The sequence below is a fragment of the Hydra viridissima genome, unplaced genomic scaffold (assembly GCF_058129835.1).
Source record: "Hydra viridissima isolate aposymbiotic clone 2 unplaced genomic scaffold, HvirCarnegie_v1 scaffold_9, whole genome shotgun sequence".
Lineage (NCBI taxonomy): Eukaryota > Metazoa > Cnidaria > Hydrozoa > Anthoathecata > Hydridae > Hydra > Hydra viridissima.
Genome location: NW_028324308.1, coordinates 1026015 through 1039562, shown reverse-complemented (window position 1 = coordinate 1039562; position 13548 = coordinate 1026015). Strand labels below are relative to the sequence as shown.

The 13548-nt window shown below is 29.5% G+C and overlaps 1 protein-coding gene across 2 annotated transcripts; it reads right to left on the bottom strand.

The window, feature by feature from the left end:
* Positions 1-710: 710 nt before the first annotated feature.
* Positions 711-13118, bottom strand: LOC145186171 (heterogeneous nuclear ribonucleoprotein U-like protein 1). 2 transcript variants are annotated; one of them, XM_080062269.2, is made up of 11 exons: positions 6354-6935; positions 6076-6122; positions 5424-5610; positions 5083-5171; positions 3406-3545; positions 2858-3328; positions 2571-2693; positions 2348-2473; positions 2073-2250; positions 1656-1859; positions 711-1489 (listed from the first exon to the last, which is right to left on the bottom strand). In XM_080062269.2, the coding sequence occupies exons 2-11, from the start codon at positions 6107-6109 to the stop codon at positions 831-833; spliced, it is 2211 nt and encodes a 736-aa protein (XP_079918395.2). In that variant the 5' UTR covers positions 6110-6122; positions 6354-6935; the 3' UTR covers positions 711-830. The 2 variants fall into 2 exon arrangements, with proteins under 2 accessions (XP_079918395.2, XP_079918393.2); XM_080062267.2 differs by lacking the exons at positions 6076-6122; positions 6354-6935 and adding an exon at positions 12525-13118.
* Positions 13119-13548: the final 430 nt, after the last annotated feature.

The window sequence follows — 13548 nt, the reverse complement described above, 5'->3', positions numbered from 1 at the left end:
TAAATGTTGCATTTCTGCAACACTATGCATTTAAGGGTTAACTCTCATAATATCGAGAAGGGCTTTCTAGAGAAGGCCAGATCATGCTACCTCTCCTCCCTACGTAGAATCTGATTTTGTAATTAAATTTCAGGACAGACTCACTAGCTCGGATTGATTACAACCCTAAGAAAGTCTAAGTTTTAAAACCTAGTTTCAAAATATCTCAGGGGATCATTTTCAAAAAACAAATCTTTCAAGAACTACATTTGGTGAGATTCTTTAGCAAAGCTTCATAAGCACTTTTCAAACTTAAGGGTTTGTCTGTGCCAAGTTCGTCTGAAACTTGACATCGATTATTATCCTTAAAAATGTAAAGCAAATTAGGTTCTTGAACAGTTGATCAAAAAAATCAAGGTTTAATGTGAAGCTGTGTTAAGGCATATTTTATCAACCGTGCCTGCGAATTTTTACAAAATGTTGCTTTCTAGATCCAAGAGAACACACCATCGAATTACTGTTTTAAGTGTGTAAAAGGAACATACAGTCATTATACACACGCATAAGATATTTCATGTTCTGACAAAATTTGTTGGTTTTAAGACAATTTAGAAAGGGTTGAACAATTCTTGTGTCATAGTTGACGACTACAAATACCCAAGTACTTTTTAAAATTATAGAAATATAAATTATGGTGGATACCCATTACACTCAAAAATAATAAAAAATACTTTGTTACACTTTTATATCGACAGCTGCATAAATATATACATATAAAGTTCTCGTCATCGTCCTCTGTAAGAAATAATTACTGAGCAATCACTAAGCTCAGACAATCACTAAGAAACAATTTAATACCCGTAATTACCGCCATAGTTACTTCCATTATTGTAATTGCTACTACTGTAGCTATTATTTGAAGAGTTGTATCCACCACCCCATTGACCTGAAGATGAACCCCACTGATTTGTGGATTGCTGAGGATTATTATAACTTCCACCTGATTGACTCCATCCGCCCTGACCACCACCTGCTCTACTACTTGTCTGATTGTATGAACCTCCATAGCCACCATATCCACCTCCACCTCCACTTCCGTAACTACCTGAAGAGTAAGAGTTCCCGTAAGAGCCATAATTAGATCCATAACCACCTCCTCCAGCAGAAGAACCGTAATTACCAGAACCACCTCTATAGGAAGATCCATAACCACCATAACTTCCACCACCACCACCACCACCACCACTTTTGCCGTAACTGCTACCATATGATGAATTTTGCCGGTAGCCACCACCACCACCACCTCCACCCCCGCCACTGGTTATCCCACCATGGCGACGATCTTGATTATCACGACCACGCTTAAAACCACTGCCTCCCCCGCCACTTTGATTACTGACACCTTTGTTGAAACCGCTTACTTGGCTACTTTTTGCACCTACAGAGTTATTACTATAAATACCATAACCACTGCCACTTTTTTTCCAACCCTCGTCTCTACGATCCCGGCCTGTAACAAATAGGTTAGATGTAATGGTTGTATCAATAACAATCTTGATAATACTTAAAACATAGTATTTACTGTAGTTTACAAAACTAATTTTATGAAATAATCACATCAATATTATCTACGGGTGTCGAAAAAATAAGGATAACGATATCGGTTTTAAACTTACTTCGGTCATTGTATCTTTCTCTTCCGTAACTTCGGTCATCGTGCCGTGAGCGTTTTCGCTGATAATTTTCATCTCGACCGGTTCGTTTGGCTCTTTCTCCATCACTTTTGTAATCACTAACAGTTTTCATTGCATTTTTTTCGTCAAGCTCAGGGTAGACAACTTCATTAAATATTTCCCCAACTTCTGGGATATGAAAGTTACCTGATAAATACATTAAAAATGAAAATTCAAGAGGCCATGTTATTGAAAAATAGTAACATTTTGTTTCCTGATATTTACATAGGAAGCGAAAAGTTTATGAAAAAAAAAAACAAAACAACCGTAGCATACTCCAATAAAAGGTTTTATTATTAACTAAGAAATGAGCTAAACTTTTGGGTTTAATGTATTTATTGAATTTGAATAAGCACTTGCATTTCATGTCACAGAGATCACCAAACGGAACATCATGAAGATAACCGTCAGATTTTCTTTTTGAATCTGAAGTTCTTCTTCTTAGATTATCATGAGTGGGAACCACAACGACAGCTTTTCGTTTATATCCTACAAATGCTTCCATCTTCCTAGATTGAGCAATTTTGTATACATTGTTCTAAAAGAGAAAAGAAAAAAATGAAGCCTTACAAACGATATTGAAAAATGAAAATAAAAGATACGCACTCACTAACAAAATATCACTTATAACAAACCTGGTCATATATATAATTCCTTTTTGTTTTAGGACATATCTTGTATTGCGTTGCTAAAACTCGAATAACATTTTTCATGAGTGTTTCATGGTTTTCATCAGTTTTTTTCCTAGGTGTTCCCGAAAGCTAAATCCAATTTAAAAAAAAAAAGTTGATCGCTACTCACTTTAAAAGCACAAATGAGCAAGGTGAACTAAACGCAATAAAAACCTTTGAAACTAACCATGCATCTCTCAAGCACATGACTGACACCAACAACATTATAAAGTTTTTCAGGATGAGAGTCCATGTACTTTCTGACCCAATTTGATTTTCCAGCATTGGGTAATCCAACCATCATAATGACCTTAAGAAATTATATTGAAAAATCTAAACTATTTACCTAAAAATTTGAACTTTTGTATGCTAAGAAAAATATCTTACAAGCTTCATGAATCTCAGGAAATTTGTAATTCAATAAAATGTTATAACTATCAACTTTAAAGATAAAAAAAATAAATATTATATTACCTCACAAGCTTCACGAGTTTCAGGTAGTTTATAATTTAATGATACTAAATTTTCTTTTGGAATATTTTGAATAAACTTGTATCCTTCAAGTGGTTCAAACCAAGGTTCCTCACGAGCTCCAAAGTTTACTTCCACCTTCATATTTCTTAAAAATAACTGAGGAAACAATGGTTTCTCTTCTTTTTTAGTCAGTGACACTGCAACACCTAAATCTTTACCATTTTTTGTATATTTTAGAGTTTTAGGCTCACTTTCCAAATCCAAATAAGTACCAATAACATCGCCTTCACCAAAACTTTCCCCGTAATTAAAGAATTTAGAGGAAGCACACACTTTTCCAGTACTTTCAAAGCCATAGGAATGGCTAGACTCGCCTAACTGCAATGTTGATTGTTCTGAGGACCAACCAACTCTAACCGCATGAATAGGAGACTCACTTGCAGGTAAATCAACAGTTTGAGCAGCTAAAATCTAAAACAAAATATCGTTTATCAGTTGAATCATATTTATAAATTTCATAAGTTATATAAATTTCTTCAACATCTAACCTTCACTTCATAACCAAGTTTGCCAGATTTTGCTCCTTTGTTAGCTCGTGCTCCTGCCCACAAGTAACTAAAGCCATTTTTGAGTAATGTATGGCCAATTAATCCATTACCACTGATAATGAAATGCAGATCATTAGTATCTACAAAATAACAATAAAATTAATAAAATAAGAATCTTTTATTTTTGTTGATTCAAGCAAGTCTTGAAGGAAATTAAATCGTAAGCTTTTTACATGTATTTTCAGAAAGCAACAGGAGTCACACATGCAGATAAACTAACTCATGAGTTATTTTGTAGCTCCTTATGTATACTTTGCTTTGTCTGTGTTAGTATAAAAATCTAGAGCAGATTTGTAAAAAAAAAAAATGGGCCTTGACCATAAAATTTTTTCAAAATGTGTTAAAATTGGAATAAACTTTTAAATTACAAACACAAAGTAAGAAATTATGCTCAAATGTTCCTATCAAGCATTTTTCTCAGTCGCAACTCACAATACAAATTATCAAAAATATTTCAAAAATGTACACAAGGATAAGTAAAACATGTTCATAACAGTGGTACAATTTAACATGGCTCCAACCTTGATCTACTTCACACTTTACTGCCAATCATGAAATAAAACCTAATGACCATATGAGTTTATATAAAAATTGGAAATTTCAGGGTATTACTTCTGTTTAATCATGTAGAGCTTATTTTAGTTTCATTTACATATATTGAATTCAGATTCAATCTGTTTTGAAAACTTGGATCAAAATTAGAACCAAATTTTATGATTAAGCAAGTTAAAAAACTTTATTAAGCTTCCACATAATACAAAAACTTGACTCCTATCAATTAGAGAGAAAGAGAGAGAGAGAAAAAAGAAAAAAAAAAAGAAAAAAGAAATACGATTTCCAATAAATGTTAACCAAGAAAAGTTTATTAACACTGCCTCATCCGGTTATCTTGAAATATTTGGTGGTTATATACACAGATAATTAACCCAAAAATCCAGTTATATCTTGAACCATCCAAATGTGAAACTTATAGGATAATATGGTTCTAATTATGCATAAAAGTAATTTATTGTGAAACAAACTTTTTTCTAGAATTTTATTCACCAGAGTAAGCATCAGCAAGTTTTGAAATCATATCTTGTTTCATAAACTAGGTTTCTTTTTATTTTCTCAGATGTTTAATTTGAAAATTTCCCTTTATTTTGTTGGCCAATAGATTGCATGTTTAAAATTGGAATTTTTTTGGATAAACTTCATTTTAACAAATAGTTAAATTGTATCTATATGTGAAAATGTTCTGGTAAAACTCTCCTCCACAGAGAGGAAGACCTTCAAGAGCTGGTTTCTCTGAAACTTATCATTTTCGTTATCACTTTGTAAGAACTATGTAACTCTTAATAAATTGTTGCGCAAAATTACCCTAAATAATCAAAATTTCTCAATTTCTCTAATATTTGTAATTATATCATGAAACATGTTTACATGAAACTTTTTATATTTTATATGAAAATTGGATGACTCTCTTTTGCTATTGCTTTGCAATTAAAATTTACTTCTTATGCAATTATGCTTTTAGTACTGATTTCTTTATGCTGCAAATAAAATTGTAACTCAAAATTTCAACATAAACAGTAGTTGCACCAATCACTGTAGAGATCTTTAAATATTTGTACTTACACCCATCCAATGCAACTACATCTTCGGGTGGGTTAAATACTTCTTGAAAAGCATCACTTTCTTCCTCAACTTCAATTAGCTTGTCCTCTCTGAAAATAAATAAAATCTGTAAACCTAAACGTCTCATTCAAATTTAGAAAAAAAAGTGTTGTTTTTATTAACAGAGAGATGCAAGGTTTGAAAACAATTCATACACTTTTATGAGTTTTCCTTAATAACATTAAATGACAGAAATGTTTTCATTGAAATGTTGAAATGTTTTTTCTGCTTTATAAGCAACAATAATAATTTGAAAAAAAAAACTGAATAAAACTAAAAAATAAATATCCATTAGATCTTACAACTTCAACTCTTTTTTTGGTGAAGTATCTTCTTTGTCGGCATCCTGATGATTTTTATCACTATGAGTGAGGTTAGATTCACCTTTAGAATCAATTTTAATACTACTTTTTTCATTGTCAACTTTTAAATCAATTTCTGCTTCTTTATATTCTTCAGCTGAAGGTGGTTCAACCATGACCCAATCATCTAGAATGAAAATGTTTTAAATTAAGAAACTAAAAAATATAAATAACTTAAAAGGCCTGATTTTTAAGAACCATGCTGTTAAAGAATTATTCATAATAAAAATTATACATCAGTTACAAATATCATACAGAGTTGCAAAGTGATAATACTATTCCATTCATGAATTCTAGTACTTAAAAAGATTATGCAGATATTACTTTATTGAATTTGTAATTTTATATTGTTTGCTTTCTCTGGAAAGTCTTCCATCTTGAGGAGCATCAGACTGAAACAAGTGCTGCCTATTTAATATTTTCTTGGATATCTGGAGTGACTCTGAGTCAGTCTTCAAAGCATTTATTTAAATCAATATATAAAATTATTTTTAAGTAGATAAACCTTAGAGAAAAAGATAAATGCCTCGACCAACTGGGTCTATAAAACACATTCTTAATAAATCTGTTACTAAATAATCCGAATTACTACCCAATGAATCATGTCGCAGCAGGTTGGACATCATGATAATTTTTCATCTATGAAGGAAAGGCACAATTTGTCAAATAAACCCAAGAGTTTAAGTGCTGGGAAAATAATAAGTAGGAAATCGAGAAGAGAAAACGGAAATTGGTAAAGGAAATTGGTAAAGGAAACAAATTAAATACAAGTTGCCTGGACCAAGTAGGTCTGAAACGACTAAGCAAATATACATAAATGAATGAATTATAATTGCTTTTAGGGCAGTAAAAAACCATCTACTAACATACATGATAGCTAAGAGTTTGACTTCTGTCCTAAATAAGCAACACAAGCGTATCATATGCCTTTCGAACTCCCAAATAATATCAATAAAATCTCTTCTAAGCAACAAAAATAAGATTGAGTTTTTGTTTTATTTCATAGTATTTCAGGCAACTACATTTATAATCCACCATTTCCAAAAAAAAAGCTGGATCACTCACTAATGCTAATTTAAATATCTAGCCTTGAATATTCAAGTAAATCATTGAATTGGTCAAGACATCTAGCCAGCTCATTTTATACCGCATAATCTTAGTTATATTTTTTTCAAATCTTGCCAAAAATTAAATTTTTTTTTAGACATTTAATAGATATATTGTAAGCATATTGCTTTCTTGTAACTAAAATGTGAGTATAAAGCAAATGATTTCTATTTCAGCTTTCAGTTTCCTGTTCTAAGCTCCAACCTTTGAATAGATACAAAATGAAAAAATTGCTTTTTGCATCGCAGGAAACATCTAATCTATGTATACATATACCAGCTAACTCAAATATTATCTATATCATGTACTTTCCACTTTGATGCTCTGCTACTGTAATAAGAAAACCTAAAAAAAAGAAAACACATTGATTAAATAATAGATTCTGCACAAACAATCAAAATAGAAATGCAAAAAATTGATATGAACGAGAAAACTTATATTGCTTACTACAGTATATATGAGTGCATTTAGTTCTAGACCAAGTGAATTCTAAACCATGTGACTAAGGAAATAGTTATACAAAAAAAAGAAAAAAATTCACACTAATACAAGATCAAAGAATCTTGACACTCATCAACTTCGACAAATATACCTAAAACATTTTAAATTTGATTTTATAAAATTTATTGCATCATGAAATAATGTCTCACTTCAGTTAACTCTTGAGGTCAATATACAAGATTTCATTAAATATCCACATTAAGGGCTGAGATTTTGTAGAACCCATAGTGAGCAGCTACTAATTGATTCAAACTGCTGTTCCATAATCCACAGAAGCAATTTCCTTTGTTTTGCAAAACATTTGAGACAAGCCATGCCTCAATCATCTGTAGTTTTTGCAGAAATTTGTTGTTCCACATATTCAGGTAATTTTTCTTATACTATCATGCCTCTATAGGAAGCATTGTATATGAAAAAATCTACTTTTCAAGCCCAGAAATATTCTATCTTAAATTTAAAAATATATGGTTTTCCTCCTTTATAAAGAACTTTCATTTCGTAGGATAAAGGATTATCTCTTTTTTTTTTTAAAAAAAAAAAAAAAAAAAAAAAAAAAAATTCAGACTACTTTTTGACAAGATTTCGAGATTTTCTTGTAAACTACTTTAACAACACCAGTTGCTGCGTTAATGTTAACTGATTCAAAACCTCTACTGTTATATTTTATTTGTTTACCTCTTGATGGGTACTATGATGGTCTGCTGACAAAGATTTTCCCAAGATTGTTTTAAAAGAGGACTTCCACTCTGGTAAGCAGATTAATGACTAATCAATTTAACTCATCTTTGCACCTGCTGTAAATTGAGCAAATCTTAATTCTCATTCTTTAAAATCCATCTAATCTACTGACCTAGTTAATTTGTTTATAAAGATAGTGCAGTGCATAATTGACAAACTTATCAATATTTTTATAAGGAAATAATTCCACAGCTCTGCAATAGTTTTCCCACTCTAATTTGATGACTGATCTTTGATAGATTATAGGGCCCTAATTACAAGAAAGAAATTTTAAAAATTTTAGCATAACTAAATTATTGAATAGCGGGTTTGTGGGATAATAGCTATTATTGCATAAGCTTACTATAGCCAAAAACAGTTAATGCATGTAATGTTTTCCAACCAACTAAAGTCAATAGTTGTAATTAGCTTCTGTGAACAAATCTCCTAGATGGTTTTTAAGAATAAAATTGGGCATGAATTGGGCACTATGAAACAATTTACACTGGTACTGAATAAAGGAGGTTTTAAATATGTACAATAAGTTTTGTTTTACAGCTCTGTCAGAAGGTAAATTGAAAAAATATTTGTTGGTCCTGACATGAGAAAAATGAAATTAAATTGGAAGTGTGGAAATCTTTTAAACAAGTAGTAAGAATTAGAAAGAAACGGAATAGATATCAAGGAAGGTTGAGTGCCAGAATGCCAGACTATTGTTGGTTGCTGAAAAATAGTAAACAAGATACCACATCATTGGTATTTACTAATTTATGTAATTTAAATATATTTTTTATTATTTCTATGTCACTTAATACATTTTTGTAGTTAATGCAGGATACTTTAACTTTTTTTCCAATTTTTCTCACAGACCCTTTTCCAAAAAAAAAAAAGGAGAGAGTGTTGGCCAAAATCTAAGTACATATTTGTGATAAGCACATCACAACACTAAAATTATCCAAATAATCCAAAATTAAGATCAGTCATCACAACACAACTTAAAATTTGCAGTGTTCTTAGAAAGCCAGACTAAAAGATTGCAGATCACTTGGGTAAATTAATGCTGAAAATAAAAATATTTGTAAAGTTTAACACACATTTAATAGATATATTCTTTCTATAAAAGTCAAGTAGAACTTTAATCAAATTACATGAATTAACTTTTTAAAAATAATTTTATATGATTTATAGAGAAAAAAATTAGGATACTTTATATAGTCTTCATATATAAATTGTTTTTTTATAAAACAATATTTTTATCAAAGGTTGATAACACAGTCTTACAATCAAGTTAGTAATTTTATCAATAGGTTTATTACTAGTGACAACCATCTTAAACTCTTTTGCCTCCCCTGCATATAACAAATACAATTTCACTTGATTCATAAACTTTTCACAAAAAAAGCATCATTAAGTTATAAAGTAGATGATGATTTTAAAATATTTAACTGTTTAGCTGTCCAATTATTTATCATTTTAAGTAAATGCAATGGTACACTACAAATAAGTCATGGAATGGTACACTACAAATAAGCCATGGTTGTCTTGAGACTTTATTTCCTGGATAGGACATGATAAAATGGTAAAATGATATTATTTTGAATAGTAAAAGTAAAACTAGTGCAAATGAAATGGCTTGGGCTTGATTTTGTCAGGATTTTTTCCAACCCTGTAAATGAAAATGTTATTTGTAATAACAGTTAATTTTCAAACAATTCTTATGTGACTTTCTCCAGCAAGAGTTGATACAACCAAAATTTTTCTGTTAGTGATTACAATGAATCTTACGGATTTGAATTTATGTAAATGCAATAGATGAATTAAAAGGGTTTGGTACAATATACAAAATCATGCAAGCAGCTTAAGACATTTTAACAATTGTCTTAAGAAATTTATTTCCACATTAGTCTAAAAACAATTTTGCAACCTAATACTGTTTAAACTTGCATTTTTAACAACTCTTAGTATTCTGGGAGTATAAAAGAGTATAAATTAAACAACGAAATGCTACTTAAATCAAAACAGATAGATTGCCTTTAAAATAAAAAACCTTTTAATGAAAGTATGCCACCTTTCAGGAAACAAATACAACCATGAATTAACAAATCATTTAAGAGCATGACATATAGAGTGCATCATATTACTTAAAGTTCTCTTGTATATGTATGTATGTATGTATGTATGTATGTATGTATGTATGTATGTATGTATGTATGTATGTATGTATGTATGTATGTATGTATGTATGTATGTATGTATGTATGTATGTATGTATGTATGTATGTATGTATGTATGTATGTATGTATGTATGTATGTATGTATGTATGTATGTATGTATGTATGTATGTATGTATGTATGTATGTATGTATGTATGTATGTATGTATGTATGTATGTATGTATGTATGTATGTATGTATGTATGTATGTATGTATGTATGTATGTATGTATGTATGTATGTATGTATGTATGTATGTATATCTGTAGGTTTGCTTACCAAGCAATCAGCTAAATTTATGCAGCTTCTATGTTCAGAAATAATGGAATTATGCATAATTAGTTAACTTTTGGCTTAAAGTACCCTTGAAAACTCATCTAAACCCATACTTGTTTGCATAACTATCTGATAAGTTGCAGTTAAATTTAGGACTATATATTCCATCTAAGTTTACTTGTAAATCATTCAGTGAGCTTGAGGATTGGAATTTAACATTGACAATAGCTGTTATAAACATCAATGATATCATAAAGGGTATTCTTGCTGATCTGTGTAGCAATTTCATATTTTCAGTTGCCATGATACCATGTTCTTTTGAACAAATTTTTGTGCACTCAAAATGAAAAGTAGACACACACAGCACATTAGTACTTCTCGTCTAACATGTATTTGACGAGGAAGAAAAAAATTATGTTTGCATGACTTAACTCATCTGAAAAAAGATGCAATGTCAAGTCCAATAACGAGGAACTAATTATCATGTGCAAAACACTTTAAAACCACTAATGATCTTTTTTCTAATACATGCATTTCTAAAGGTCTTGAAAGCTTAAAAAGATCTAGTTTGTCCATTCTAGTTTATGCCCTATTGCTTTCTTCCTGAAATTAAAAGAAAACACTTTCCTTTACCATTTATGGATTGTTATGATGAACAGTTAACCTGGAAAGGTGTTGTTTTTATGGTCTTGAACATTTTTGATCACATGTCAGAGAATAGGATAGTTAAATATTGATGTTGAGATGTTGTTATGGTTCAGTGCTAAACTAACTTTGACTTTTCTATACTAAAGCAGTATAAAATCAATGTGCACTCAAGCCCTGGCACTCTTCCAGCTGCCATAGCCAGGTTAGGCATTTAAATTCCAATAGTGGTAAAAATAATACTTGCTAAGGATTACAGCTATTTCTGTAAAATATTTATTGCATTACTATGCAGTTTACAAAATTAGTGTCTTACTTTTCTGAGTTTCTGGTCTTACGTTATTCTAAGGGAGTGACAAAAGTATTTGAAACAAATTCCAAAAGATTTTATTGGTTTTTTTCAGAAGTTTTTCTTAAAAAAAAAAAGTGATCTTTGGAAGTTTAACAAAGACCCTTTTTCATTCTAGGTTGCCCAAAATAGCGTCAAATAGTATTATTTAAATAGATTAAGTCATTTAACATATTTAGAGTTTTATTTGTTGTCAAAAACAGATTTTAAATACAAAAAGATTATAAAAAAAAAAAAAAATCTATAATTAATGAAATAAAAGCATTTACAAAGTAAAACAGAATCCCAAGAAAGAGTTAAGAATTACTTGATTTTAATCACTTTCTACTATTTTTCATAACTTTTTAAAGATTCAATTAAAAATATTTGATAGTCTCGTTGAGATATTGTAACTCATAACACCATCAGTCTGATACATCCAATCTTTTAATCTACACTTAACTTATATTAAATTGATATTTTAAATACTTTAGAGCATAAATATATTTAAAAGTTTTCAATTTGAAAATGTATTATTTTAATTTAGAAAATCTTGATTTAAAAAATCTTTTTTAATGAGTATGAATTCTAAACATATTAGATTTAAAATGTGTAACAAACAATCTATCCTCATCCATCAAATTCAGGAGATTTAATACTCTGTTTTTGGTCAAAAAACAATAAAATTTTGTTTAGAAAAATAATCCGAAACTTTGTAAAATTTAAAATTATTATATTACAAGATAAATGTTTATACTAACTTTTTTTTTTATCTTTTTATTTCTAATTTTTTTTACAACAAAAAGTAACATTTAGATTTAAATTTGTACAAAATCATGTTAAAAAATTGTTTGTTTTTTTTATAACTGTTGGAAAACTGTTGCAAATAAACAACAATTTATCAAACAACAAAACTACTTTTAAATTTCCTTGCAATTTTGATTCTTTTTAATCTATGTTATTTTATACCACTGATAAATTTAAAACAATACACTACTTTATAGAAAGAAAAAAAACAGTATCTATAATTTTTTTTTTTTTTTAGTTATGAACTGATTATCTTTATTGTTAATAATTATCATCAATTTTTTAAAAGGATGGAAATAACAATAATTTTTTATTATTTACATTTAGCACCATACAAATACTGAAATGTTTTGTACTTTGATTAGTAGAAGATTAAAGGAGAAAAAGAATCCCATTAAATTCTTAAATAAATTTTAGAATTTACATAAATTTAAAGCATATATACCTTTTTCTTCACAGACATTTACAGTTGTTACTTTCTCTTCACTCTCAGTTTTGTTTATATGTTCATTTTTTATTTCATTTACTTCCATTGCTTCTGCTTCATTACTTGATTCTGTGGGTGCATTGGAAATAGGTGCAGAGTCTTCTGTTTGAAAATGACTTTTTGCTGGATCAGCAGATACAGGTATTGAGTCTTCCATTTTCTGAAATTGGTTTTCTTCTGCAATTTCATCATTTAAGAATTCTTGCTGTGAATCATTTAAAGTATTTTGATTTGCATCTTCTGACGAAAGAGTAGCATTTCTTGAATCTAAGTCCTCACTCTCATTTTCAACATCTTCACTATGCAGTTTGCTATCTGTACCATTGTTGATAAAGTCTATTAACCTTTGTGCTAATTCATCTTTTTTACCTTTTGAACTAAGTTTACGCTTAGATAACTCAGATTTCAATTCTGTTACTTTTAGTTTTTTAATAGTAGCAGCAGTAAGTTCACTCATTGTATAATTAAATATGTTCCAGATAAAGTTCTCACCAAGTGGTGTGCTCGGGAATAGAACAGTAAAGATTAACTTGGTGCCAGGCTTCCTCTTTGAAAGTGATAATCTAAAGGTGAATCCCCACTTGTCGAATATTTCGAATAATTCTGAAAAATCCGTTTGAGAAATCGTTTTTTTAAGTTCTCCGCTTCAATTTCGATTCCTTTTGTAAATTTAATTTCATTAACAAAGATAAAGCAAGAAGAACGAAGCTCTAATATTAAAAAGCACTCTCTATCAGGTATTTTGAATGAAAGCGCAGGTAAAAAAATATCGTCATGGTCGTATTACAATCGCCGTCAATTTTTCATGTTTTCAGAAAAATTAAAAAAATAAAGAGTAACTTTATTTTTACTTCAATAATATCAATTTTTTACTTTTCTTCACATTTTTGAACTTTAGTGCTGTTGAATTGTAACAAAAAAAAAAACAAACAAAAAAAAAATAACTTTCTACATACCATAGAGGTGAAGTATAAACTATTGA

Bases quoted from the DNA above. Each gene is read 5' to 3' on its own strand.
- LOC145186171 (XM_080062267.2), bottom strand. From the start codon at position 13,023: ATGAGTGAACTTACTGCTGCTACTATTAAAAAACTAAAAGTAACAGAA. The intron at 2,474-2,570 runs GTTAGTTTCAAA...AATTGGATTTAG, and splicing joins ATGTGCTTGAGAGATGCATG to CTTTCGGGAACACCTAGGAA. The intron at 1,490-1,655 runs GTAAGTTTAAAA...TATTTGTTACAG, and splicing joins AGAAAGATACAATGACCGAA to GCCGGGATCGTAGAGACGAG.